Genomic DNA, 25,550 nt, shown 5'->3' with positions numbered 1-25,550 from the left:
TACAGTACAACGTAACTGCGGAGTACTCTGTACTGACATCACATGGATGCCGAACCTCAACGGTGAACGCCCCGCCCATCCAACTGACGCAACAGTGCTGATGGGAGAAAATATAATTCAAGAGCCAATGTCCATAAGCAGCGTGCCAGTCTATTGATTATTCAAGACCTTGGATGGAAAAGATCTCTAGACTAAGGTGGCAGCTGGTGAGCCGCATCAACACCTTAAACTATGTCGTAGTTGTCCCTCCTACTTACGATGTACGTAGGGACGGAGGCATCATAGCTGGTCCAGTCCAGGATAATTATTTGGCCGGTTTCGCATAAGGGCAACAGAAACATAGGTACGAAGTACGCTCCTATCAATAATCGGCCGGGCCGGTTCCCGTACCTCTCTCCTTTGCGTCGGGGGGTTTTTCATGTATTATTTTCAACAGCCTGAAGCTTGGGGTGTCCATGGGTAGGCGGGCGATTTAGGACAACTTCATGAACCTGCAGAAGGGCCGGATGCGAGCAGGGAACTCAGGTCACCCAACCAGAACGGGAGCACACTCCGAAGATGCACTGGCAAAGACCAAGCCAACGGTAGATAAGACTTGATATCTGGCTCGAGACGGGACGCGTCAAGTAACGGCATCGAGAAGACGCCTGCGCCATGAGCAATTGAGTGGTCTATGGTGATTCCCAGGGGCCCCTTTCTGATGTAGGCAGCCTTACTGTACAAACAAGCTCAATGAGGCCATCTCGAATACCTTCAGCGCCCAAGTACTTATCTCGTCAGGGCAATATCGTCTATCCTGAGAATCAGCTTCACAGTCTCAGCCGCGAGCTCGATCGCACTCGTGCACACGAGCAGTGGCTGCAGCACGTTCTCCTTGGCAATGTTGCTGTTGACCCCCCCAGACTTGATGCTCACACCGGCGTTCCTCTCGCCCATCTCATGACGGTGCCGGAGCTCCGTGACGACCTTGATGCTATTCAACCCAGCGTTCTCCGCAAGGGTCGTCGGAATCACCTCCATGGCATCCGCGAACGCCTTCCAGCAAATGGCCTCGGTACCAGACAGCTCCCGGGCCTGTTTCGCCAACTGCGTCGCGATCTCAATTTCGGGGGCACCGCCACCTGCAATGAGGGCCTTCTTCTTGACTAGGCAGCGGACGACACACTGGGCATCGTGCAAACTGCGCTCGGCCTCGTCAAGAATCAGGGAGTTGGCTCCCCGCACAACTACAGATACCGTCTTTCCCGTCGCCTTCGCTCCCGAGACCTTAACCATACGGGCACCCATTGAATGCACCTCTTCGATAAGATCGGCTGAACCAAGCTTGTCCTCGGTGAAAGAATCAATATCGGCGATGGGTTTACAGCCAGTGGACTTGCAGATGAACTCGACTTCGTCTCGCTCAATGTCCTTGACAGCAAGAATGCCGAGTTTCGCCAAGAAGTGTAGGGAGAGGTCGTTAACTGCGTCTCGGAGAATAGACTTTTGAATGAACAGCACGTTGCACTTGGCCTTCTTGATCTTCTTCACCATGTTGAGCAAGTACAGGCGTTCCTCCTTGACGATCTTGTCCATTTGCCGATAGTCGTTCACGGAGATGGTGTTTTCCATCTGAGATTGGGGTCAGCGACTGCGTGTTCGAAAGGGGCCTGGGAATGTAACAGTGTGTGGGGTAATAGAACTCACATCGGGCTTGGGCGGGCTCAGCTGGAACTGAATCAAGCCAATCCTGGCCTTCTCAATACGCGAAGGGCCGCCAGCTCCCTTGAGGACGGGCTGTGTCAGGATCAAGCCGTCCACGAGTTCGCTGTCCTCGATGGTACCCCCGACTTTCTTGACTATCCTGATGTTCTTCAAATCCACGTTGTCCGCGGTCTTCACGTCGATAGTCTTGAGGACCGAGTTTACAGCCATGGGACCAAGGAGGTTTGAGTACTGCGATACAATCTTGGAGGAAAGTGACGTGTTCGCGGCTTGCAGGAGAGCAGCGGTGTCGGTGAGCGAAATAGGTTGAGACATGTCGTGTAGGACTTCGACAGCCGCTGCTGCGGCCCGTTGGAATGACTCTGAAATGACCGAAGGGTGGATGCCCTTGGACAGTAATCTGTCCGCAGCACCCAGCAAGCTACCGCAAAGTACCACCACGGATGTTGTGCCGTCACCAGCTTCGACATCTTGGGCAGCCGAGAGATTGACCAGCATCTTGGCCGTTGGATGCATAACCGACATGCTCATGAGCATCGTGTTGCCGTCGTTTGTAATGATGGTCTCGCCCTTTCCGCTTCGGATCATCTTGTCCATGCCGCGGGGTCCAAGCGATGTTCTGATGGCATCGGCGACGGCTAGAAATCGCTCGTCAGTAATTCACTTCGATCAACTCTATTCCGATGTTCGTTCTCACCTCGAGCGGCTACAATGTTAGACGACCGGACGGTAGCGGGCTTGTCCTTGTCCTATCCACCAGCGAGTCAACATCAGCTTCTAATGCCTGCCTGCTACACACGAAGCTTGGGGGCGTACCTTGAAAGTGGCGTTGGAGTTGCCACCTTGGCCGGCGGGCATAGCAGTTGTCGCCATCTTTCCTGTGTTTGAAATTCTGCTTCTCCGGGACTAATATTAGGAATGAGTGAACCTGAAGAGCCTTTTGAGGGGAGCTTGAGAATGAAGCTTTGGTTCTGATAAGTGTGTCCCGCGATTTGGCCTGGTGGATCCCACTCCTGACGGTGAAGGTGGGATATTTTTTTGACGGCGCTTCAGTTGTTCCACAGCCGCGATAACGATTGACTAAGGTTGACTAATCCTAATAGAGACTAGTATGATATTAGATCAGCCATGCCGCCTATGCCACAGCGCGTTTCTGCTTGTGAAGTGGCCTGGAAGCTCAAGGCAACTACCCAGATTACGGAACCAGCTTCATCACAGATAACTCGTCAACTTTACACTTCCACCCCAGCAACAGACCCCTGCGCCATTCCCAAACGACACAAACGACAACCGCATCCTTCCCAAAACTCGCTTCTGGGTTCTCTCAAAGCTATTTGGAGCAATTTATTATTCTTACCTTGCGTTTCACTGACAAGCTGCTTGGTTTTGGGACGCCCAGTCCTGAGCTTTCGCGATGGTATATTACCTGGTCCCTAACGATTTCGTCGTAACAGATACTAATCGGTCTAGCCGCCTACCGCCACCGGTCGAGATTGGGAGAAGTACCAGAAGAAGTTTGCCGACGATGAGATAGAGGAGAAGAAAATCACGCCTTTGACTGATGAGTATGTCTTCCCTAGACAAGAGTGGATTCGCCTTCTCGTCCGTCTCGCCGCTGACCAGCTCTCGAACAGGGATATCCAGGTGCTCAAGACCTATGGCGCCGCACCATACGGCGCGGCCATCAAGAAATTGGAACAGCAGATCAAGGAGAAGCAAGCGAGCGTAGATGAGAAGATTGGAGTCAAGGTTGGAACTGATCTAACCCTCGGACATTGGAACTGACACTGACGACCTTTTTTTCTTCTTTTCTTTAAGGAATCCGACACTGGCTTGGCACCACCGCACCTTTGGGACGTTGCAGCCGATCGACAACGGATGGCCGAGGAACAGCCACTGCAAGTGGCGCGCTGCACTAAGATCATTCCGGACGAGACGGACGACTCGAAAAGCAAATACGTTATTAACGTTAAGCAGATCGCCAAGTTTGTCGTACAGCTCGGCGAGCGGGTGAGCCCTACGGACATTGAGGAGGGTATGCGCGTTGGTGTCGATCGGAACAAGTACCAAATCATGCTTCCTCTACCGCCCAAGATAGATGCCAGCGTCACCATGATGACTGTCGAGGAAAAGCCTGACGTGACGTATGGTGACGTTGGCGGCTGCAAGGAGCAGGTCGAGAAGCTACGGGAGGTGGTCGAGATGCCTCTGCTGTCGCCAGAACGTTTCGTCAATCTCGGCATTGAACCTCCAAAGGGAGCGCTTCTTTACGGACCGCCAGGCACAGGAAAGACGCTCTGTGCCCGCGCGGTGGCTAATCGGACGGATGCCACCTTCATTCGAGTCATCGGCAGCGAGCTTGTCCAGAAGTACGTCGGCGAAGGTGCAAGGATGGTCCGCGAACTTTTCGAGATGGCACGGACGAAGAAGGCCTGCATTATCTTCTTTGACGAGATTGATGCCGTTGGCGGAGCCCGCTTCGATGACGGCGCCGGTGGCGACAACGAGGTGCAGAGGACAATGCTTGAGTTGATCACACAGCTGGACGGCTTCGACGCTCGGGGCAATATTAAGGTGATGTTCGCCACCAATAGGCCATCCACCTTAGACCCGGCTCTGATGCGCCCGGGCCGTATCGACCGCAAGATCGAGTTCTCCCTACCGGATCTTGAAGGCCGTGCCAATATCCTCCGCATCCATGCCAAGAGTATGTCCGTCGAGCGCGACATTCGGTGGGAGCTCATCTCCCGTCTGTGCCCCAATGCCACGGGCGCCGAACTGCGCTCTGTTTGCACCGAAGCCGGCATGTTCGCTATTCGGGCCAGGAGGAAGGTCGCCACCGAGAAGGACTTCCTCAGCGCGGTGGATAAGGTCATAAAGGCCAACCTCAAGTTCAACTCGACGGCTAGCTACATGCAGTACAATTAAGTTGCTATGTTAGATATTCAACAACGTTGGTCTCAGAAATGAGCTATGGGGCGGATTTGGGATTCGGTGTCTCGATAAGGCTGTAATAGTAGATGGCATAGCATCACCAGGGTCCTGGAGAGGCATAATAATCCCAGGTGAATTCGTGTCATGCGTCCTATGTTTCAAGGTATATATATATTGGCCTGCGTGATTGGGAGTGAGTTCACTCCAGTTGATTCGGTTTGTATGCTATGCTACCTGCTCCGCCCAGAAATATGTATGTCATTCGGCGCCTTGTTGTTCCCTCTCCAAGATTCCGAGCTCCTAAGTGCCTATATACTGCAGAAACCCCTGATCGATCTGCTCCCTGCATGTTGCGAGAAAGACGGCCAAGAGGCCAAACGCATCACTATTCAGAGTTCTTCCTTCGTCATAAGATAGACATGTGCAGCTGAACCAGTGCTGCCTGGCATCTGTTGCTGGGCATGTCTTAAAGAGGTCGAGCAGATGTAATCCTTGCCCTCCAAATCCCCACCATACTCATGTGCGCGAAAGGCAGCCAAAGCAGGCAATATCTCCTTCCCTGCCTTTCTCAATGCAACATCGGCTGCAGACGACCTGTCGATGGTCGCCAGAAGCCCACCAATTCGCTTGTTCCTCATCTTGACCCTTCATTCGTGCTTGTTTTCCTTCGCCAACATCGTCTCCTCCTCCTTCTCTTCCCGTCTCTTGTTGCCCCTCAGGTATGTCATGGACATCGTCCATGTGAAAAGACCGGGACAAAGCATCTTGATCTGACGTATCCTGATCCCTTTGGTCTGACCGTGATGTTGAACTGTGACGTGGTTCTAGATAGTCGGCTGTCCATCCAGGGCAGTGTCTGAGGCAGATAAAGCATGTTCGTAACTGACAGCCTTCGCAATCCGCATATGAGTCGAGGTCCGATTTCTTGGTAGGCTTACGGCGGCAGATATGGCAAGGTTCCAAAAGGGCGCCCGAGTTGACGCGGGAAGTAGGAGGGCGGGTAAGAGTCGGGTCGGGCCAGCGCGTACTTGGCGGTGATCTGGTCTGGTTTCTCGTTCGGCTGATGTGATCGTCATGGTCCGGGTTGTGATGCGACGTATATGGGTTCTGATGTGTTTGCCCCATGGTTCCTTCGTGATCCGAAGTGCGTAGCCTCTTTGTGAATGGAAGAGGTAGCATTTTCCTCTGAAGATGCCCGAAATTTAAAAAGGAGACACCATCATCGCTATGCGGGTGCTGTTGGGACAGCTTCGGGTAGTGCACGCGGTTGGGGGGTACTATTTGGTGTGCGTGGTTATAGTACTGTTCATGGGACTGCCTAAACCAGGAAACTTCGTCAGTATCCAAGTCCTCATACCCAGGGATAAGTCAGTTCATCGGGCAGGATATGCGTACAACGTGTATTGCAGACGGCTTGCATCATCGTCATCTCGCCTCCGCTTCTTGCCTGGCGGGAACACTCGTGGTTCCTCGGCCACTGATGGCATAGTAAGGTAGTGTCCGCGCCGTTTTTAAGGACGCTGCTTCAGAAAACGTCCGACCAAAAGGCAGCAGTAAAGCATAAAACACAATATCAACACCCAGGGAAATGCAGTCGACAAGGAGATGACAGAAATAGGGTGATCGTTATGCCAGGATGTCCAGCCAAAGGGACGGTCATATTATGTCAAGTGCAGCGTATATCAGGCACTGAAGGAAGGCGGTCGAGGAGCCCCATAAATTCTAGTCCCCTCGAGGTCCCCTGTTGGATGGGAAACGGTCAAGTGGGGCATCAGTATTCACTCTGATTCGCTGGACGTCGTGATACTGGCGAGTGCTGGACTTCGTACTCTGTAATATCACCCGAGTTGAAACGAGGGCAAGCTGGAATGGACGAGTCGAGTCGAGGGTCGATGTCCATCATAATCATGTATTTCACATAGGTAGTGAGGCTCTCGACCTCTTCATATGGCCTATGGCTACAATGAGACTCAGACATTCGACAGCATTCGACATAATTTGTAAGCGTATGTTCCTACCCAGGACCGCCTCGGATAAAATTGAACAGTGGACGTCGTTGCAGACATAAACTGCACAACTAGATTAAATCCTTCTTATACATACCTACGCGGGAGGGGGCGTTTATAGGTCAGAGCCCGATGACTGGTCAGACTGTCGACAGTCTTAGAACTTCATGTTGACAGTTATACCTCTGACCTGGCTCTGGTCAGAGCAAAATCGTCTGTTCAAGCTCTGACCTATAACCATCCCCTCCCGCATAGGTAGAGCGACCTTTTCGGCACGTAGACGGAGCGTTCCATATTATGTTTACTCAGTACGGAATTAAGGCAGCTGAAGTATTGAGAAACGTTCATCTGATTTACACTCTATCACCGCTCTTTTAGGAAACTCCCAAGAACCAAACCATCTTCTCACCTCCCACCCGCCCCGGCAGACAAAAGAGCTCGTTCTGTAAGAGAGGCCTAGTATAAGATACACTGAGACGACGGTTGAGACACAACCATATAAACCGCCTGCTATTGCTTAGTGGCGGACGTTGGTCTGCTTGGGGGGGTCATAAGCGAGCTTCCTCGACTTGAGCCAAGCCCACTTGTACCGCTTCACCCAGACGCTGAGAGCCCACAGGGTGGTCGTAACAACGAGAACCTTCATGCCCATCTTCTTGCGGTCGTCCATCTCCGGCTCGGCCGCCCAGTTCAGGAATTCAGTGACATCCTTGGCCATCTGCGAAGTTGACGCGGGCGTGCCGTCCTCGTACTCTACCAGGTCGTCAAACAGGACACGTGCCATGGCAATGCCGGTGCCGGGGAAGTAAGGGTTGAAGCTCATGCCCTCGGCGACCTGAGCACCAGGAGGGGGCTCATCAGGGTAGCCGGTGAGCAGGTTGAAGAGGTAGTCGCAGGCACCGTGGCGGGCCTTGACAATCAAGCTGAGGTCGGGGGGGTAAGCTCCCAGGTTGGCCGCACGGGCTGCCTCTTCGTTGGCATAAGGAGCAGGCAGGTAGTCGGACAGTTTACCGGGGCGCATCTCGATATCACCCTGGTCGTTCGGCTCGTCGGGGTATTCGTTCTCCTCGGCGAGGGCCTTGGCCTCATCGACGGTCAAGATGGTACCAACGAGAGCTCGGTAGGGGACACGGTCTAGGGAGTGGCAGGAGGCGCAGACTTCACGATAGACCTGGAAACCACGGCGAAGCCTAAGTTGCAAGCAAAGTCAGAGATGAAACGCACACACACGAGTTGGTTTTTATGGTAGACTTTGCAACTTACGCCTGATGGTCGAAGGTGCGGAACCATTTCTCATGGACCCAAGGATACTTCGTCGGGTGCAGACTGTTGATTATGTTAGCTTGATGATGGAAATGAGGCAAAAGAACGACGCGGGTGATTATTAGGTCGGTTCAATGCAGCTTCCGTTGGCTTCGGGCCCAGCAGCAGCACAACAGTGTGTTCTCCCCATTGAACCCAAGGATCACACAGCATATCAAATCGTACTCACCCTTCCTCGGCAGGTGTCGAAGCGTGGGCAGTGGGCCCGTAGAGATGGTAGTACCAGGCAATAGACCCGGCGGCGACGGCGGTCGAGGTAATGGCTGCGAGGTTCAGACGTGCAGAACCGGCTTCGGCACCGCTGGAAGAAGAGGCCGCACGCTGTCAATAGGCAGTCAGTATCCATAATTGGGTCCATGGAAGCCGATATCAAGTCAATTGATGCGTATTGATCGGTCCCTAGTGTGATGCATGATTGCCTCGGGAAAAGAGGAATCGTGGTCAGGTCATACCTTGGCGATTGTGTCGAGGCCATTTCGGAAGGCGCGCGTTGCGCGTAGGGAGGACCTAGCCAGCATGTCGGGCAAGCTGTATCCTCAGCCGTAGTATCAGCCGCAATCGGTTCGGGGACGCAATGGATGGTTGGTCCTTTCGTGACGGGGTTCGAAAAATCTACCCATTCAATTTGGACTCGAAAATCGCTGGAAGAGATGAGGCAGATTCCGAAATGGCCCGGTGTTCATTGGTCATCACGGGTCACGTATTGTATCACGTGACTCTCATTGCGGGTCCAAGCACACACCTCGGTCAACCGGGTCAATTAGGAAGGCCGGGATTTGGAACTGTTATCTCACAAGTCAAGTAATTATATGCTGGCCTACATGTATAGGCACCGAATTTCACTCAGAAATCCGGGACTGGATTTAGCACGGTCAAGCCGATTATGTCACTGCTAGAATTCATCACATGGACTGAAACATTCTGCCTCGCCATTCTCAAACGCTCGTGGTCTTCAAATGGATATATATTCTAGGTCCGACGGATTTTAAACCCTACGTACGTACCCCTTCGCTGAGCTCCATGCCTAAATATGCCGAGTACCTTGTTTTGCCTATACATCTTCTCGCGTGAGGATCACAACATTCGGGTATCAGACTCGAATGGATTTCAAAGGCCACAGGCTTGCAACGTACTATCTATCCCTGGCCAACATGTAGGACAAAAGGTTCATAAAATCCGAGGGGATCCCGCCGCCCCCGCAGCTGCCGTGCAGATAACTCCACGAGTCTTCGACTTCTGGGTGTTTGCCGAAGCCTTTCCCATGGTCCTAGAGTAGATCCAATGTGCACTCGCAACTTCAGGCCGGGCCAGGTTGCTATTCTGCAAATTCAAGGTATTGAAGTATCGGTACTTAACCAATCCTTTAGGCACTACAGGCGACCAGTTTTATAAGATGAAAGTGGTAACGAACACGGCCAGCAGTCCAACAATCACGGCGTATCCCCTGCCGGCCATCCGAACGGCTGAATTCTCGTCATCCTCGTCGTTGACGCCCGTGGGAAGAGGTGCAAGACCACCGCTCGCGGGGCCTTCCACGCCGACGGGGCCGGTTGCAAAAACGATGGACGTCTGCAGAGTGATGCTCCCGGAGAGAATAGATGCTATGGCACTGGGATCAATACCATCCCTGAATAGGGCAGAGGTCGGAGAAGGGTTAGGGGAGGCCTGGCTGGTACTGCCGCCTTGAGTTTCTTCATTTCCAGGGGAATCGTTTTCGCTTCCATCACCCCCTTCCTCCGAGTTATCCTCGCCTGCGCTCTCTTCCTCGTCGTCTGGGGTATCGTTCCCAGTTCCGTCACCGTCCTCGGGCTCCTCTGTATCAGGTGGAGGCTGAAGCTCATCGATATCTTGAGAATCATCGCCACCGCCTAGTTCATCTTCGCCTAGTCCATCTCCGTCAGGGCTAGTGATGCTAGATTCAATGGGCTGCAAAGGGTCGATAGGGGTCGGGGTACTGTCGGTAGGAACGGTGAGTTCGGGGGCGGCTGTAGGAACGGTATCTTCTCCAAGAATACTGGAAAGAACGGGGGGAGAAAAGGAAGGTAATGTAGAGACATCGGAAATAAGGTCTCCGACGGGGAACGAGGTGGGAACGGTGATGTCGCTGAGAACGTCGGATGTGATGATATTGGAGATCTCGGACGGAAGAGCGCTCGAGGCGGCAGGTGGAATACTAGACGGTCCAGCAGATGGTAATCCTGAGAACGTTCCGTTGGGCGGGAAGGTCGGTAGGGGAACAACAAGCTCCTCGGATTCGACAGGTTGTCCCGTACCAGGCTCTTCCAACTCCTAGAGGGTTCGGTCAATGTCTTATCCTCTGGATAATAGTGCGGATGTGTTCATTGGAGCCTTACAGGGAGCCCACTCGGGAGGGCAATGGTGCTGGTGGGAATAGCCAGGTCGACGGAAATGGTAGAATCGATCGGCTGCGCAGGGTCGAAGAGCCCAGGCACGGCTGAAGAGATAGGTTCGAGTAGTTCAGGCACGCCCGAAGAGATAGGTTCGAGCAGTTCAGGCACGCCCGAGACGATGGGCTCGAGGAGCTCGGGCACACCCGACGGGAGGGGTTCGAGGAGCTCGGGAACTCCGGATGGGAGTAGCTCAAGGCTATCCGAAGGCAGAGGGTCCAGAGGGGAAATCTCGGTTTCGTCCTCGCTTTCCTCCACATCGTCGACGATGGGAATTTCAGTGGGCAGCGGCAATAGCTCGCCGACGGGATCTTGGAAACCAGGAAGTGGACGAAGCTCCGCACCTTGCTCGCCGGGGCGAGCACCATCGGGGATTCCACCCTGACCTGGAATTACCGCCCCGCCTTCACCTCCACCTACTTCGGGCTCAGCTATGACAGGTTCTTCCGCAACAGGCTGTTCGACGGGAACCTCGATAGGAACGTCCTCTTCCCGGTCTTCTCCTAACCGTGGTATCTCCAAAACCGGAGGTTCGAGAGTGGGTAGTTCAATAATAGGTGGCTCTGCATTCTCCGGTGTCTCTGGATCGGAATTTCCGTCCTCGGGGACGACTGGAAGAATCTCGCCATTGGTGTCGTCGAGTGGTGGCAAGTTGGGTAGTTCTGGCAGGCCGGGAATCTCAGGGACAGCCGAAGGCGCACTCGTGTCCGCACTAGGGGCAGCCAGCTGCGCCCTACAAAGCGAGGCACCCAGAAGGAGGGCGAGAGATCTGATGGAAGACATAATGAACAACGATGCCCTCAAGGCCACGCTCGTCGAGGAATTACACGAAACAAAGTAGGGATGGCCAGTCCAGTGAATCGCAGGGTGGAGGAATAAAACTATGATAAGTAGAGCCTTGGACAATAAAGATAACACGAGAAATAAGAGTCTAGTAATCCAGAAGAAGAGGAGATAGCTGACCTGCAGCCTGCGATGAAGCGAAGTGTTGAAAGGAAAGTGATGAACGGTAAGGAAAATAAACAAAACGTCCACGACGGAATGAACGAGACAATAACAAGAAGACGAAAGAGACGATAGCACTAGGGACTGGAAATCGAGGAAGAAACAAGAACGAACTACGAGAAGCCCCAAGTAGGGAAATACCCAGCACGACAATAGTTCATCACGGACGGGGACTGTCGGTTACGTGATGCCATACAAGATCCGCGACAGCCACCGTCTGATGTAACACCCCCGGACAGCACGATCGCAGACTTCTGTGGGTTTCCCGCGGTAATTGCATGCATTTGGCAGGGACGTAATGTTCTAGATCCAGTGATCGATGCCTCGGCCCTCATGGGAAGAAATAATGGTCCCAGTCGCACGGTATGTCCACTCTGTGTAGCTTCTTTCCGGAAAGTATTTCCATGTTTATCAGCTCAGTGCGTAACTGCGCAGACTGCGAGGCGGTCGAGAGGACACGCATCTTATAGGCCTGCTAGTAGTAGTAGATGAAGTGCTCCGGAAAGTAAGACCGTGGTATGTATCCGGAACTCATACAATCAACATGATTATCCGGGTGTTATAATAACTTCACTATTATAAGATCGGAATGGGTTATGCATTGAGGCAGCGATATGGCACGACAGTCATGGTACGGAGTAATCGCAAAACGTGCGCTTTCCCATAGGCGCCAGTGAGTTCGACGGAGGCCAAGTTCGGAGAGCTGGAAATGATTACTGAGTACCTACATGTACCCAGATGAAACTTTGAGACGAAACACAGCCCCTTGAACTAGGAAGTAAATCCGAGCCCGCCCGTTTACGATCTGAGGGTCTGGACCCACTGTTGATTGGGAACCACCCCTGGCGGGCCCGTAATAGATATCTACACATGTCCGTCTACTCGGCCAGTATAATACAAGTTGGATTCACGAGACCGGCGATGTCAGGACTCTAAGTGTAGTTGAGGCTGCATACACGTTGTGCTTTGTTTCCCTTGGTAACACCTTTTCCTGGTGCTTATGTACCTACTATCCGTACAGCCGAAGTAGGCAGACCAAACATCCATCGCGTGCTCCCCAGCATCTCTGGCCAGAGTGCCATCCTCCGTCATCCATGACCCCTTGACCCCAGGAGAAACGTACGAAGTAAGAGTACACACGTAACACACAGATTTTGTTTACTCGTCCTGGCCGGGCGAGAAGACTAAGAACTCGCCTCATACCTCCTCATATGTCTGATTTCCTTCCAGCCTCCCCCCCCCTCTCTCTCTCTCTCCGAGGTCTGCTCCTAAATTAAGCGCCTTCTGATTGATTCTCTCCTGGCGTGTTTGTGTTTGTGCCCCCAACGCCGTGAAAGGCGTCTCCAAATGCCGAGCCCTCCATATCCATATTCAGATCCAGCCCCTCGCCTAGAGACCCAGCTGCACCGTCTAGGGCTGGTGGCTCGTAACTTGCAAGCGCATCGCCGGCAGTGTCGAGATCACCCAGAGAGCTGAAGTCATTAGCATCCCCCTCAGTTACCGCTGGCGTTCCCACTGCCGACGCCTGTTCTGTCGCCGGGGGTCCTCCCGTCGCCGCTGGCGTGCTCGATTTTGGACCCTGAGTGCCAGCCCCGTCACCCGTAGTAGCCCCTGGGCCTTCGGACGAAGAAGCGCCACTCTTAGGTACCACCACCCAATCCTCGCCAGCCGGGCCTTGGTTGGGATTGTTTGGCGGTGCTTCTTTGTTCATCTCCGTCCCCGTCCCTGTACCCGCATTTCCCATAGTGACGTCCTGAGTGTTACTGCCATTGTCATTGTTGTGTGAAGCTTTTTCGGCTATGGGGGGAACCGCTGCGGGGGATTGTGCATCGGCGTTGATAGGCGTCGCCACGTTGGAATTGATGGCGGATGTATTCGCTTGAGGAGTGGGGAAATTGTTTAACGGAGTGGAAGTGCTCGAGAGACCGGCATGCATCTGGTCCAAGAGACCTGCTGCAGTGCCACCCATGTCGATATCCGCCTCTCCCACCATGACACTACTGTGCCGCGACCCGGCCTGCGAAGGGCGACGAGATGTGCCATCGTTGGAGCCGGAAGCTGGGGGTCCCGCAAGTGGTGTTCCTGCCAGTCCCTGCGGCGGTGTCGGGCCTTTGATCACCTCCGGAGTCGGTTCCTGGAAACCACCATCTTGGATCCGGTTTACCTCGTGCAGCACTGCAATCCGCCGCCCTAAATGGGCTTCTACCTGGGCCACAATCTCGTCGACCTTCTTGTTATGGCTTTGCGACCACTGACCTTCACTCTCCTCCGCCGCATCGGATGTTCTGCCTTCCAGTCTCCACGGTTCCGGGCCCCGTTCCTCGACGGCGTGCCGGAGATCTTGCTCGGCTTTCAATAGCAAAGATCCGGCCTTGAGCTTTTCCATTTCCTTGGCATGCTCTGCCTTCAGCTTTTCCATCTCAGCTTTCGTGGAATTAATGTGCTCTTCGGTTCGCTTCCTGAACTCGGCGGCCAGTCCTGGTTCCAAGTGGCCAACGTAAGGTTTATCTGGTATCTCCGACATGGCGTTCGCCCCGGGTGCATCAAAGATGCCTTCAGTCAGGGATCGTAATGGGCCCTTCAGGCCCAGGCCAAGATCAGAAGGCACAATACGGGAGATGGGATAGGGCGACGACAAAAGCTCTTCCATCCAGCTGTGATTCTGTCGGTACCGAGCGTAGGCGATGTCCCGAGGGGTCAGAACATCAAAGACGTCTCTTTGGTCTTCCTCTGGCGCGTCGGGGAGTGGACCCACATGACCGTGGGGTGCCTGAGTTTGCGGTTGTCCCCGGGGCCGCTTCATGGTTTGGGCCACCGTGTTCTGCGGCGGATATGCCATCTGGGCCGGGATGCGTTTCGGCTGCCCTGCCGTTGCGCTGCGTCCTCCGGGCTGCGGCCATGATATCTGGGGCCAGTTCCCTCGATCCGAAAGCATAAAGTCCTTGCGTGTAATTTGGCCGCAACTCTGCAGGAAGTTCCGCTGCGTCATCATGTTCTGGGTGTCCGGCAGGAACGGGATCATGTTGATAGGCAAACAATCCTGCGCGTCGGCACGTCCATAATGCACGACCCAGAGACTGATATCCGGCTGGGGTGTGTTGATGTTACCCGACTGCGAGGGGACAAGCCGAAATCGCCGGCGGGTGCGTGCGCCGACCTGGTCGCCGGGTGCGAAGCCCGACTTGCTGTAGTAGATCTCGAGCATCTAGTGAAAAAAATAGTCAGACTTGGTCACCGGTGTGCAACGACGGCTCAACGAGTCATACCAGGCCATTTCCCACATCACTGCGAAAAAATTGCTCCGGCGCCCATATAATCCCATCGCTGGCGAAGTGCGTCCCTAGCCTCTTGAGTGGTTGCCATGTGAGTAATATTTGTCCTTCGCTGGGCCGATCGAGGTATGTCCAGAAAAAAGGAGCCTTGTCCTTGGCGATCTGTGGTGCTGCTAGCAGCCACTTTGTGACTTGATTGAAATCGATTTGTGGTTGATGGGGGTACTGGTTGGCGGAGACGAGATGGACATGTCGCAGCTGAGAAAATGACCGAAGCGCATTAGCGTTTTCAATCCCAATAAACGGCCTCCCATTCCTGTAGTCGACGGGCAAAGCTCACCAACTCTGGGTCAATTCCATCGCTGGGGTCATGCATGGGTTGTTGTTGCGCCATGGTGACCGCAAATTCGTATGCTGTGTTGTCCTTGTCGAGGTTTGACAAGTAAATTGGGTGGGTGCTCCGTCAGTGGTCGACCTGGGGTGTGAAAATGAGATGCGTCTCGCGGTCCTGGACTACTACTACACGTACTCGCGTCGCGAAGGCTACCAGCTCTTCGTACAGGAAAACGAGTTGACGCTGCCTCCCAGCTTTGATGGGTGGGCCCCAACGTGCAGAGTGAGTACCGTACCGGTCCCCATGCTGTACTTTTCAGTATGCATCGGGTCACGTGACCTTATATCTTGCCGTGGAAGACGATCATCATTGTCTTGGGAAAGAAGCAACGGTATCCCATATTGAACTAGGCACGACTGCTTCGGTACATGTATAACTAATTACATCCGCGAACAGTTGCCTGAAGTGAGAGATCCATTGATTTTGAGATGAGAGCGGTCTCTTCAGCACTCGGAGTATAGCCGGATCCAAACCCCTCAAGAACCAAAGGGGTTCCCTCGTGAGCCCGTCCGCTGATGTTCAATCCAGCAACATACCCACTCACTCTATAGCCTGTCACGACAACTCTTCCGTCATACTCACGGCAGGGCGGGTGGCGCTATGATTCGCAGTGGTGAGATGCCAGGAGGCCAGGCGAGCAGGGTATGGAAGACCTACCTTCTGCCAGGGCATGCCTTGACTCGGTCAGATGAGGATCGATCCGAAGGATCCATCTTGCCTTACTCAACATGTCCCAATTCGAACATCCCAGTACCGAGGAATCAAACAGCGCATGGATAGTAGAATCCTGTCCCATTGATCATTTTTTTTCAACTACAAGGCCTACACTCCTAGTATTCCTCCCGAATTAAGTTAAAAAACAACTTTACGCCTGGTATGTGGATGCGGACACATTTCCACCGCGGCCAGTCCAGTTAACATGAATGTCCTTGTCCGCGGGGTACTTCTCGTTCGCCGCCTCGGGCTTCATGCGGAAAGTATGGGCACCGAAGTAGTCACGCTGAGCCTGCAGCAGGTTGGCGGGCAGATCCTTCGTGCGGTAGCCGTCGAACCAGGAAAGCGCCGTCGAGAAGGCGGGGGCCGGGATACCGAGAAGCGCCGCCTTGGCAACGACATCTCTCCAGCCCGGCTGGGCCTTGTGGATGGCCTTGTTGAAGAAGTCGTCGAAGAGCAGATTCTCCAGGTCGGGGTTGTTACGGTAGGCTGAGGTGATATCCTTGAGGAACACTGATCGGATAATGCAACCACCACGCCACATGAGAGCAATCGAGGGCTTGTTCAGCTTCCAGCCGTACTCCGTAGCCGCCTGAAAGGGAGAGGGGGAAAGTTAGCAATGATTGCCACATGGACAGGGGTAAAGAAAGAGGGGTTCAGGGGGGTCGAACCTCCTGCATCAGCATGAAGCCCTGGGCATAGGAGATGATCTTGGAGGCGTATAGGGCCTGCTCGAGGTCATCGAGGAATTCCTCCTTGTTGCCCTCAAACTTGTTGCTCCGTCCAACGTACTCGAGGACTGTAGAGGCCTTGGTGCGCTCGTCCTTGATGGCAGACAAGCAGCGGGCCAGGACAGCCTCGGCAATGAGGGTGACCGGCTGGCCGAGATCGAGGGCATTGACCGCAGTCCACTTTCCAGTACCCTTCTGACCTGCCTTGTCGAGGATCTTCTCGACTAGAGGAGTGCCGTCGTCGTCGTTGAAGTAGAGGATATCACGGGTGATCTCGATCAGGAAAGAGTCCAGCACACCGGTGTTCCACTTGGCGAAGACATCACCCATCTCCTTGTGGGACATGCCCAGACCACGCTTCATCAAGTCGTATGCCTGCCCGTACCGATCAGCATGTGCCTCAGTGCGTTCGCAGCGGTTAGGGAAGGGTATCTACCTCGCAGATGAGCTGCATGTCGCCATACTCAATGCCGTTGTGGACCATCTTGACGTAGTGACCGGCACCCTCATCGCCTACCCAGTCGCAGCAAGCCTCGCCATCGCTCTTGGCCGCAATGGCCTGGAAGATGTCCTTAAGATAAGGCCAGGCCTCCTCGTTACCACCGGGCATCAGGGACGGGCCGTAGCGCGCACCCTCCTCGCCTCCGGAGACGCCAGAGCCAACGAAACGGATGCCCTTGCTGGCGCAGTATTTCGTGCGACGGTTGGAATCGGGGAAGTGGGAGTTACCGCCATCGATGATGATGTCGCCGCTTTCGAGGAGAGGGATGAGGGTCTCGATATAGTCGTCAATGGCCTTGCCAGCCTGGACGAGGAGCATCACACGGCGAGGCTTCTTGAGCTTGGAGACGAACTCCTCGATAGAGTGGGCGCCAACGATGGACTTGCCCTTCGCCTCGTTCTCGAGAAACCGGTCGACCTTTGCCACGGTTCGGTTGAAGGCGGCAATGGTGTAGCCATTGTCAGCCATGTTAAGAATGATGTTCTGTCCCCTGAAAGAAGCAGCATTGCGTTTAGCACACGAGAGGTCTCCTAAAACGAGGATACAACGAAAGGTGAATTTACTTACATGACAGCAAGGCCAATAAGGCCAAGATCCGCACTTTTTACATAGTCAGCGCGGTTTGTTTCACGGTAGGAGTGACGATGACGTCCGAGATCATGAGTCAACTTACACGGGGCCAGACATGGTGACTGATGTAGTAAAGACGCAGTGAGGCGATCCTGGTATTCGGATTCAATGTGAAAGAGGCGATACGTGAAACTTGCGTTCTTTACCGTAGACGAAAAAAAAAACGAAGTTAAAAAGGGGACGGGAAAAGAGAGGGGAGGGGAAGGAGGGGAGGGGTTAAGCTATTATTATAAAGTACGTGTTGGGAGTATACTAGCCCCACTACCATCGACTAGGCGTAGGAAGATACCTTGATGATACAAACTCGGACGAAACTAATAGGAAAAGAGGTAACAAATTACCTACAGTACGAAATCTAGACGTGGAGGTTGCCTTCCCGTCTACGGCAGACTTCCACGGCTAGCCTACGCCATCAACTCTACGTGGGAGAGTTCTATACTGTACCCCCACGTCTGTCACGATGTCTGTCATCCAAGCTCGACACAGGCTGCTGGTATTAGAACTTAAAAACAGACTTACTTATTAGAGGGCCTAACTTCTTCCCTCCTGCAGGGTGTCAAGGGGTTGATATGCATGAAATACGTGGTGTCGCAAATTGGAACCAGTCGTGTGACGAAAAGCACGCGGAGGTTTCACGGGAGGCTGAGATGTTGATTCACTGTGCCTAAACTTTTCGATGCCATGCGATACAGGCCTGCTCGACGTTTTGAGAAGCCCGTATACTGACTCTAGAGGCTCTTTCGAGCAAAGGCTGCTAGTGACTAGAGCCAATTGGTTCCAAGCCAGAGCTCACGGCACGCACAAGCAGGCCAAGTTTGGTAGAACTACAGTCAGTCGTCATTTTGCCTAATACAATCTTCGCAGTCAGTTAACTTATGAAAGATATGATTGCCTGCTTCCGTTTCGATGTGGTAGATATAGGATACGTTGTGAGATCGACAGCCGCGTTAGTGATGTTGCGAAGACATCTTGCTATTAGGGCATCGAAACGCAATCGTTCCTGTCAGAATGAGGTCAAACATGAGCAATCATGTATTCGGCAAGTACCTCCTGGGTTTTTAGTGCATCGTACTGGCGACGGCCGGTGTTCGGTGGGGGAAGTCGACTACCTACCCGCGCTGTCGCTCGGCGTCTTCACGTTGCAACCGCAGTGGTGTTCCAAGGATCGGTGGGGTGTCTGTCGCCCCTCCAACCCCTCTTTTCCCCTCCAAACACAGTCGAGTACACACAACATCCAAAACATATGGTGAGTTCGTATGCTATCGGAAGCTCTGAAAATCCCATGTGCATTCTCAATGGAAGTGAATATGTTTACTGTGTCGTCGTTTGCCCCAGGGAAGCAAAGACACCCATGTTCAAATTCAATTCTCTGCCTACACAGTATGAGGAAAACGAGTGCCTGTTTGTATCGAGGGCGGCAGAAGAGGGGGAGGGGCAAGTTTGAGCTCACCCAGCCCGTCACACCAATAGCTCATGCCAAGCACTTCTACCGGAATGGTTGCCCAGCCGGACAAGATACTGTGATGGATCGCTCTCATATCGGGAATTTACTCTCGGTTTGAAATCTATATCCATGTCCATTCATCGACCATATGCTGGCTCCGGTGTTTTGCGCTGTGATCAGATCATGCTTGTCGTCCAAATTGGTTCGAAATTTACGATGGTAGTCAGAAGCGGTTCAAACCATCATTTTTATTGGCTCGTGGTGTTGCAGAAAGCGGCCTCTGTCGGACACGGACGCAAGGAGTCGCGAGGATTGATTACATGCAGTCATCTCCGCGAGATTCCCCGCTTAACGGATAAAAAGGTGAAAAAAATGTCGCACTTCATTTCGCACCGTCGGGCTGGTTGAACCTCTGATTGTCCCGCTTCTCCCGGCTATGTACTCAATGGCGGCAAGAACGGGAGGGGAACCCGAACGTCCCAATTCCCAGCTTAGTCAAAACAGAACGATGGACAAGAATGTTGTTGATGGCCTCGAAATGAAGTTGCCTTGTCCTTCAACAATAAGTTCACGGACTGGCTTGAACCGGAACACAGCACTGCGACAAGGTACCATGATGCAACTAGGAGACAGACCTCTGTCAAGGATTCTCTGTGTGGCTTGCCTGTTAGGTATTTTCCATTCAATTTCACGTAAAGAATACATAAGACAAGCTTATGACGACATGAGATGGATGTGCCGTGGCTCGGCCCAAAAAAAAAAAAAAAAAAAAAAAAAAAAAAAAAAAAAAAAAAAGAAGAAGAAGAAAAAAAAATCGATGGATTGTTAACTTCCAATGCGTACCTATAGGTGCATGATAATATAAAGAGTCAGTTAGGATTTTCGCCTACTTCGTACCTACGTAGTGACTTGGACTATTATGAACATCACCTAAGTACCTTACACAGAACGTTATGACGATGGGTGGCGAGTTGGCAAAAGCCAGTATATATATATATATATATAGGTAGAATGGCACCTACTTACTTCGTAGTATGGTATCTCCGATAACTCGCAAGTCCTTGACATGTTGAAATGAATGCACTTATTCGCTGCTTGCCCGATTTTAACCAGTCATAATAGTGGAGGTCAAAGGCTTATCTAATACATCACGTGACTCAAAAATCCATTTCGTCCACTGCGAATCTGTCAAGGTTGACGTTTCTAAAGATCGCCTGCAGCGAACAGCCATCAGATTCTCACAACATATTGCTGTCCTGTAATCACCCTAGACATTGGACTCCTCCTTACCGACGAACGAAGGCGGTCTTTGAGCAGAGAGCGGCTCAGAGGTACGTTTCACAAATAGTAAAGCCAAATTGCGCAAGTCCGCAGTTCATTCATCATGGCCTACCCGCCCCCTCCAGGTATTTCGAACGCCTCCAGCAACACTAGCACTGCGACGGGCCTCCCTCACCACTCACTGCCTGCGCGCCCACCCGCTTCAAGCAGTGTTACCACCGGCGGGGGTTTCAAATCTTCGTTCAAACCTGCCTTCGTATCTGCTGCCCCTTCCACGTACTCGAACGCGCCTGGCTATGGCACCGGGACACATCCTGCTCCAGGCCCGTACGGCCCGTCTTCCTACCCTACCTACACACAAGCGCCCGCTTCCCCGTCGGTGAGCGCCGCGCATTACCAGAGCCAACCTACCTCGTATCAATACCATCGGCCTTCAAACTACCAACAAAGCGGATACAATGCGACAGCTTCCAATGGAGCCGCGTTGGGGCCCGCGGCCACCCCTCAGATTCGAAATCCGTTTCCTGCCCCTAATGCCCCCTCTGACCCGTCGTACGACCCTGAGATGGCGGCGCAAATAGCACAGTGGCAAAGTGCTTATGCCCCGAGAGATAGCACGACCAACACCAACAATCCGGCTGGTCCCACGATTTACGGCGCCCCGACCGTGACGAATCCCAACGCCCCCCCGGCTGTCGACCCTGCAGCAGCGGCTGTCGCCGCCAACCCCCCGGAAAAACAAAAGACAGTAGCCCGTGAGGGTGGCGGAAAGAAGTGGACCGACGACACCCTTTTAGAGTGGGATCCTTCGCACTTGCGCCTCTTCGTCGGCAATCTGGCGGGTGAGGTGACCGACGACTCGCTTCTCAAAGCGTTCTCGCGCTGGCAGTCTGTCCAAAAAGCTCGCGTCATCCGCGACAAGCGCACGAGCAAGTCCAAGGGCTACGGTTTCGTCAGTTTCAGCGATGCGGACGACTTCTTCCAGGCCGCCAAGGAGATGAACGGGAAGTATATTCAAAGCCACCCCGTCGTCGTCCGTAAGGCAAAAACGGAGATCAAGGTCACCAACGTCAAGAGCCGGGATAATCGCGGCGGTGGAAAGAAGCATAAGAGTGGCAGCGGAGCTGGTGCAAGTGGTAGGCGGGAGGGCACCGGTGGTGCAAGCCACGACTCCGTTCTTGGGCCGGCGCATCACAGCGGCGTTACCAAGCCAGGGCAGAAAACGAAGAATGGCCTCAAGTTACTCGGTTGACACTGCAATATTATTTAATCTACGGGCATAGAGCGAATAATTGGATGCGGGTAAGCAGGATCATGGCGGCGGTTTTTGAGCTCAGGCATGACAGGAGTTTGGCGTTCCATACCCTTTTTGCCCAGACAGAGAGACTGCATGGCCTCAAGAGTAGCTAGTAATTGCAAGAGTTCTCGGATTGCGGATTTTGGGTCGATGCTTGGTCTTCGTACTTTGGGTATCATATTCTTATGTATATACTGCAGGATGATGATGAGGATGCAGACATTTCTCAGAAAGACATCCAACACCAACCTGCCCCTCCACGCACCACGGTGACCTTGTAGTATGGAGGTACACCATTCCGACCCTTGGTCTTCCAATATGACCCCAATATCGAAAAGATCTAATTGGTGACTTGTAGTTTCGACTGGACCTGGTTTATGTTTTTTTTCGTTCTTTTTTTCCTACCTCCTCTCTTATGCGGACAATAATTTCGCACTGTATCCTCCGGCAAACCTCAAGAGTCCGGTTCTGTAGCAATGAACAGGCATCATCGGATGTTTCCCGAGCGGACCGGCCTGGCCAGAGAAAACGCCCTTACTTATCCCGCAGAGCCTGTGCCACCCGTACGTCTTGCAACTCTTGCTGGGCGTCGTGCCTTAGGTTCGGGATGATATCACCATCAACGGTGACTAGATTCTCGGCCATTTCGATACTGTTGCGTCCGAGTAGACCGACATCTTCGCCCACGCTATCCTCATTTTCACTATCACTGTTACTGATAATGTCCTCGAGGCCCTTGTGTCCGCGGCGAAGATTGTCTTGGGCCTCTTGACGCATCTTGGATATCTTGATCCAGTTGTAGGCCATGATGGCGACCATCGTGATGGCGAGGCCAATGGCGTTGACTAAGGTGAGCTGGTCGTTGAAGACCAGAGCGGCAGCGGAAATGGTGACGACCTCCTTGAAGATACCAGCAATGGATAGGGTAACGACAGAAGTCCTCTGGAGGAGGGCAAATTCAGAGGCTGTCATGAGGAAAGCGATGCAGCCAGGAAACAAAAGGAAGAATGGCGTCACGATGCCCCATTCCTTGTACAGAACCCCAAAACCTTCAAAAAGGGCAGAGAAGCCCTCGACCGGAATGGCGATGGTTATGAGAACGACGAACATGACGGGTGCGAGGAAGAAGATGCTCGAGAAGGGATTCGAAGTGGCGGGATTTCTCAGCAGCATGATCTGGGTCAGCGCCCAGCGAAAACCGGAGAAGAAAGCGGCTGCTAAGACGAGGACGAAGCCGCCCGGTTTAAATTCAACTTCGCCTGACACCATAAGAATGACGCCGGCGGTCATGGTGCCAATGATGGCAACTAACCGCCATGTTGGAGCTTCTAGTCGGAAGAGGAACGCGAAGATCAAGACAAACGCTAGGTTGGATGATTTACACATGGCTAAGAAACAAAGTTAGGTCAGGCACACGGTACCAGGAGCTTCTCAAGTCGAGTGAAAGCACTTACTATAGAATGTCAATGTGACGAATTTAAGAGAGGTGTTGCTCAGTCCAATATCGAGTCCTGTGGCCGTACCGCAGGGCCCAACTCTTGTGAGGTAAAACCATAAGGACATTGGGGACCCCTCGGGCCCCGTATCCGAGCTGCGTGTGGCATTCTTAGGCCGTAGGGATGGAACGAAATATAGGACTAGACCAGCAAGAGAGAATTGGACCAGCATATGGCATGCTGTTGTAAACAAAGGGAAAGAGAAATTGAGCCGGTCTGCGTCGAACATCCATTTGTTGTACTGGGTAGAAAAAAGAAGGTCGGATTAGAATCAGTTTGGCCATTGGCATAATGGTGAAGCTCGTGGACAGGGAAGTGGAAGGGAAGGCTTTGCAAACGTACCAAGGAGATGCTTAGAGAGAAGAAATACCAAGACACGATCAAGGCGGCGTTGATGAGAAGACTCCTAACGACATTGTGATCGGCTTCTTTTTTCTCTTCGGCGCTAATCTCGCCGCCCCTGACGATACGTTGGTCGAGCAGCGTGTTGCGCCTCTTCTTCCGCCTCTTGCGCTGCCTGTCCTTCTTAGAAATCCCCGTCTCCTCGTCGTCGTGCAGATCTTCATCTGAGAGGCTGTCGTAGTCCGAGTCTGGAGAACCACGGTAGAAATCATCCGCCTGCTCTTCCGATATCTTGGGTTCTTCGGAGAGTCCGAGTCCAGGGCCCCTGATCGAGTCGGCACGCGAACGACCGCCCCAGTCGAAGTTGTTGTGGTTGTTATAGTTCGAACCTATGCTCTGCATGAGGCTGCTACGACGCCGACGATGACCAGCCCCCTTCATTGGCTCCATCTCTATATCGTTTGCCCCCTCGGCGGGGCTTCCTATCGAGCTTATTCGGGAATCAGGGGCATCCGAAGCGATGGCATGGGTAGCGGGACGAAGAGACGAGCTGGTGGTGGTTGCAGAGGCGGGCGCAGGGGCGGATATAGACCCGAGTTCGCGACGGGATAGGGAATTATCGTCGTAGCCGTCGTTTTCGTCGGCGCCGTCGGTGCCGTCAATGGCGTCGCTACTGGGAGGCCGTTGGGAGGAAGCAAAAGGGGCAGAACGAAGAGAAGGCGAAGTGGATGGGCCGGAAGAAGGCATCATGGATTTATTCTTCTGGACCGCGCCCGATGGGGACGACTTATGCACTGCGTCAGTCCCAAGCCCTGACACAAACGCACAGGGGCGGCCGGGGAGCACCTTTGCCGTAACCTCCCAGGGATCGAGCGGAGTGGAGGTCTTGGGAGGTATTGGGTGGTCTTGGACAAGCACAAGCCTGGCGCATGACCTGGCCTAGGCCAGCTTGGAACCTATGAGTGTCAGGGAAGGGCAACCAAGACTGGAACAGAAAGCATTGACTAACTGAATGGGACAACTGTGCACCTGAGTTTGTGGGCCGTCTTGGCTCTTGGCGTGCACGGCTAGTTGGGAAATAGGTAAGGTGAGGGGAGACAATTGTGTGGAACACCACGCTGAGGGAGGCTTCTTGAGAGTTTTTAGTGCCAGTTTTCCAGCCACTTCCCACGCGCTGCATAATTTCCTATGAAGCGTACGAAGTATGTAGGTATGCTTCTTTCTCTAGTGAGTCTTTGTCGTCTTTGTCTCTACAACACACATTGCCAGGTATATACAAAAATCAAGTCTGATCCCTAGTGCTGATAACAGTCAATTAAGTTAAGTGTCAGATTATATCGGTATATACAACTTGTGCCTTCATCTCTCCTACACAGCTGTTTACGTATGTACAATGTACCTATATATGGCTATCTTCTTGATTACCTAAGAGCTCTCGGTTGTGTGGCAGAACACCCTGCTGACCCAAGACCCCGATGAAAGAGTACTGCCTTCACTAGATAGGTACTTACTTCGTACTGGAAATTCACCCTTATAGTTCTCACTGTCACTTTGCTCGTGTTTGCTGTATGGTTTATTCCTTTGTAAAACTCATTTCCTCCTAAAACTAGGTAGGTTTGCCTGGACATCAGGACAGTGACAATGAGGATACTCAGTATACGAAGTATGTAGCCGGAGGTTTTGTTCGCGTTCTTGTCTTGCCCGTGACCGGAGTTACTTTGTGGCTTGCTTTTACCGGGGAGCATTGTTTCCCCCAATTGTATTTGTCTGCCGTCCGATCCGATCTGTGGGTTCTCGGCACCCGGCTCTCGATATAGGTACCTAATGATCTCGTTGCTTCTTCGTGACGGAGCGATATTCTTACCTAATAATCTCAGGATTTTGGTCGAGATTGTGTGCGTCAAGAGACTCCTGAGCCAAAAGAACCATTTATGTCCATCTAACGTACTAGTGTATGCGAAGTACGTCGTAATTCAGTAGCAACCAACGCTCTTGGACTTCCTCACTTGTTTCTGCGCTCGCTGTTGTTGATGGAATCGATGATGCCTCCGTCATATACGAAGTACA

The 25,550-nt window shown here is 52.9% G+C and overlaps 11 protein-coding genes across 11 annotated transcripts; 4 read left to right on the top strand and 7 right to left on the bottom strand.

Annotated features, from left to right (window-relative positions):
- Window positions 1-392: 392 nt before the first annotated feature.
- ACRALDRAFT_1039832 (uncharacterized protein) lies at window positions 393-2,718 on the bottom strand. The gene is made up of 4 exons (XM_071015155.1): window positions 2,521-2,718; window positions 2,402-2,453; window positions 1,687-2,342; window positions 393-1,611 (listed from the first exon to the last, which is right to left on the bottom strand). Exons 1-4 carry the CDS (start codon window positions 2,575-2,577, stop codon window positions 769-771), a joined length of 1,608 nt encoding a protein of 535 aa, XP_070876611.1. The 5' UTR covers window positions 2,578-2,718; the 3' UTR covers window positions 393-768.
- A 400-nt stretch (window positions 2,719-3,118) lies between these two features.
- On the top strand, window positions 3,119-4,632 carry ACRALDRAFT_2039986 (uncharacterized protein; the record flags this gene model as incomplete). Its single annotated transcript, XM_071021011.1, has 4 exons — window positions 3,119-3,121; window positions 3,175-3,269; window positions 3,339-3,453; window positions 3,523-4,632. The coding sequence occupies 4 exons, from the start codon at window positions 3,119-3,121 to the stop codon at window positions 4,630-4,632; spliced, it is 1,323 nt and encodes a 440-aa protein (XP_070876610.1).
- Window positions 4,633-5,027: 395 nt separating this feature from the next.
- On the bottom strand, window positions 5,028-6,298 carry ACRALDRAFT_2016712 (uncharacterized protein; the record flags this gene model as incomplete). Its single annotated transcript, XM_071019854.1, has 6 exons — window positions 5,028-5,283; window positions 5,314-5,425; window positions 5,457-5,474; window positions 5,526-5,940; window positions 5,996-6,107; window positions 6,219-6,298. The coding sequence occupies 6 exons, from the start codon at window positions 6,296-6,298 to the stop codon at window positions 5,028-5,030; spliced, it is 993 nt and encodes a 330-aa protein (XP_070876609.1).
- A 582-nt stretch (window positions 6,299-6,880) lies between these two features.
- On the bottom strand, window positions 6,881-8,608 carry ACRALDRAFT_1060919 (uncharacterized protein). The gene is made up of 4 exons (XM_071016327.1): window positions 8,420-8,608; window positions 8,137-8,288; window positions 7,908-7,970; window positions 6,881-7,834 (listed from the first exon to the last, which is right to left on the bottom strand). Exons 1-4 carry the CDS (start codon window positions 8,483-8,485, stop codon window positions 7,162-7,164), a joined length of 954 nt encoding a protein of 317 aa, XP_070876608.1. The 5' UTR covers window positions 8,486-8,608; the 3' UTR covers window positions 6,881-7,161.
- Window positions 8,609-9,353: 745 nt separating this feature from the next.
- On the bottom strand, window positions 9,354-11,158 carry ACRALDRAFT_1068140 (uncharacterized protein; the record flags this gene model as incomplete). The annotated part of the gene is made up of 2 exons (XM_071017530.1): window positions 9,354-10,256; window positions 10,322-11,158. The coding sequence occupies 2 exons, from the start codon at window positions 11,156-11,158 to the stop codon at window positions 9,354-9,356; spliced, it is 1,740 nt and encodes a 579-aa protein (XP_070876607.1).
- An 811-nt stretch (window positions 11,159-11,969) lies between these two features.
- On the top strand, window positions 11,970-12,599 carry ACRALDRAFT_206871 (uncharacterized protein; the record flags this gene model as incomplete). The annotated part of the gene is made up of 6 exons (XM_071022125.1): window positions 11,970-12,011; window positions 12,048-12,110; window positions 12,143-12,204; window positions 12,271-12,280; window positions 12,323-12,467; window positions 12,532-12,599. The coding sequence occupies 6 exons, from the start codon at window positions 11,970-11,972 to the stop codon at window positions 12,597-12,599; spliced, it is 390 nt and encodes a 129-aa protein (XP_070876606.1).
- ACRALDRAFT_1074570 (uncharacterized protein) lies at window positions 12,266-15,209 on the bottom strand. Its single transcript, XM_071018258.1, has 3 exons — window positions 14,993-15,209; window positions 14,647-14,910; window positions 12,266-14,585 (listed from the first exon to the last, which is right to left on the bottom strand). Exons 1-3 carry the CDS (start codon window positions 15,044-15,046, stop codon window positions 12,654-12,656), a joined length of 2,250 nt encoding a protein of 749 aa, XP_070876605.1. The 5' UTR covers window positions 15,047-15,209; the 3' UTR covers window positions 12,266-12,653.
- Window positions 15,210-15,785: 576 nt separating this feature from the next.
- Window positions 15,786-17,813, bottom strand: ACRALDRAFT_1060917 (uncharacterized protein). Its single transcript, XM_071016326.1, has 5 exons — window positions 17,667-17,813; window positions 17,561-17,593; window positions 16,928-17,483; window positions 16,432-16,866; window positions 15,786-16,352 (listed from the first exon to the last, which is right to left on the bottom strand). Exons 1-5 carry the CDS (start codon window positions 17,678-17,680, stop codon window positions 15,912-15,914), a joined length of 1,479 nt encoding a protein of 492 aa, XP_070876604.1. The 5' UTR covers window positions 17,681-17,813; the 3' UTR covers window positions 15,786-15,911.
- Window positions 17,814-18,083: 270 nt separating this feature from the next.
- ACRALDRAFT_206869 (uncharacterized protein) lies at window positions 18,084-19,787 on the top strand (the record flags this gene model as incomplete). Its single annotated transcript, XM_071022124.1, has 11 exons — window positions 18,084-18,116; window positions 18,176-18,272; window positions 18,316-18,452; window positions 18,492-18,531; window positions 18,566-18,869; window positions 18,926-18,976; window positions 19,005-19,179; window positions 19,248-19,470; window positions 19,532-19,610; window positions 19,664-19,720; window positions 19,766-19,787. The coding sequence occupies 11 exons, from the start codon at window positions 18,084-18,086 to the stop codon at window positions 19,785-19,787; spliced, it is 1,218 nt and encodes a 405-aa protein (XP_070876603.1).
- A 664-nt stretch (window positions 19,788-20,451) lies between these two features.
- Window positions 20,452-21,600, top strand: ACRALDRAFT_1068137 (uncharacterized protein; the record flags this gene model as incomplete). The annotated part of the gene is made up of 1 exon (XM_071017529.1): window positions 20,452-21,600. One exon carries the CDS (start codon window positions 20,452-20,454, stop codon window positions 21,598-21,600), a length of 1,149 nt encoding a protein of 382 aa, XP_070876602.1.
- Window positions 21,601-22,179: 579 nt separating this feature from the next.
- Window positions 22,180-23,924, bottom strand: ACRALDRAFT_2098623 (uncharacterized protein; the record flags this gene model as incomplete). Its single annotated transcript, XM_071022892.1, has 3 exons — window positions 22,180-23,033; window positions 23,100-23,382; window positions 23,484-23,924. The coding sequence occupies 3 exons, from the start codon at window positions 23,922-23,924 to the stop codon at window positions 22,180-22,182; spliced, it is 1,578 nt and encodes a 525-aa protein (XP_070876601.1).
- Window positions 23,925-25,550: the final 1,626 nt, after the last annotated feature.

Source organism: Sodiomyces alcalophilus (genome assembly GCF_042370955.1).
Source record: "Sodiomyces alcalophilus JCM 7366 unplaced genomic scaffold ACRALscaffold_2, whole genome shotgun sequence".
NCBI lineage: Eukaryota > Fungi > Ascomycota > Sordariomycetes > Glomerellales > Plectosphaerellaceae > Sodiomyces > Sodiomyces alcalophilus.
Note: the sequence above shows the minus strand (reverse complement) of the source record. Positions and strands in the feature narration are given on the sequence as shown.

Excerpts from the sequence above, each read along its gene's own strand:
- ACRALDRAFT_1060919 (XM_071016327.1), bottom strand. The coding sequence starts at position 8,485 with ATGCTGGCTAGGTCCTCCCTACGCGCAACGCGCGCCTTCCGAAATGGC. Across the intron at positions 8,289-8,419 it reads GCCTCGACACAATCGCCAAG|CGTGCGGCCTCTTCTTCCAG; the intron begins GTATGACCTGAC and ends GCCTATTGACAG. Across the intron at positions 7,971-8,136 it reads TCGACACCTGCCGAGGAAGG|TCTGCACCCGACGAAGTATC; the intron begins GTGAGTACGATT and ends CATAATCAACAG.
- ACRALDRAFT_1060917 (XM_071016326.1), bottom strand. Across the intron at positions 16,867-16,927 it reads ACATGCAGCTCATCTGCGAG|GCATACGACTTGATGAAGCG; the intron begins GTAGATACCCTT and ends CGGTACGGGCAG. Across the intron at positions 16,353-16,431 it reads GCTTCATGCTGATGCAGGAG|GCGGCTACGGAGTACGGCTG; the intron begins GTTCGACCCCCC and ends TCTCCCTTTCAG.
- ACRALDRAFT_1039832 (XM_071015155.1), bottom strand. The coding sequence starts at position 2,577 with ATGGCGACAACTGCTATGCCCGCCGGCCAAGGTGGCAACTCCAACGCC. Across the intron at positions 2,454-2,520 it reads ACTCCAACGCCACTTTCAAG|GACAAGGACAAGCCCGCTAC; the intron begins GTACGCCCCCAA and ends GCTGGTGGATAG. Across the intron at positions 2,343-2,401 it reads TAACATTGTAGCCGCTCGAG|CCGTCGCCGATGCCATCAGA; the intron begins GTGAGAACGAAC and ends AGCGATTTCTAG.
- ACRALDRAFT_1074570 (XM_071018258.1), bottom strand. The coding sequence starts at position 15,046 with ATGGCGCAACAACAACCCATGCATGACCCCAGCGATGGAATTGACCCA. Across the intron at positions 14,911-14,992 it reads ATGGAATTGACCCAGAGTTG|CTGCGACATGTCCATCTCGT; the intron begins GTGAGCTTTGCC and ends TCATTTTCTCAG. Across the intron at positions 14,586-14,646 it reads GTGATGTGGGAAATGGCCTG|ATGCTCGAGATCTACTACAG; the intron begins GTATGACTCGTT and ends TTTTTTCACTAG.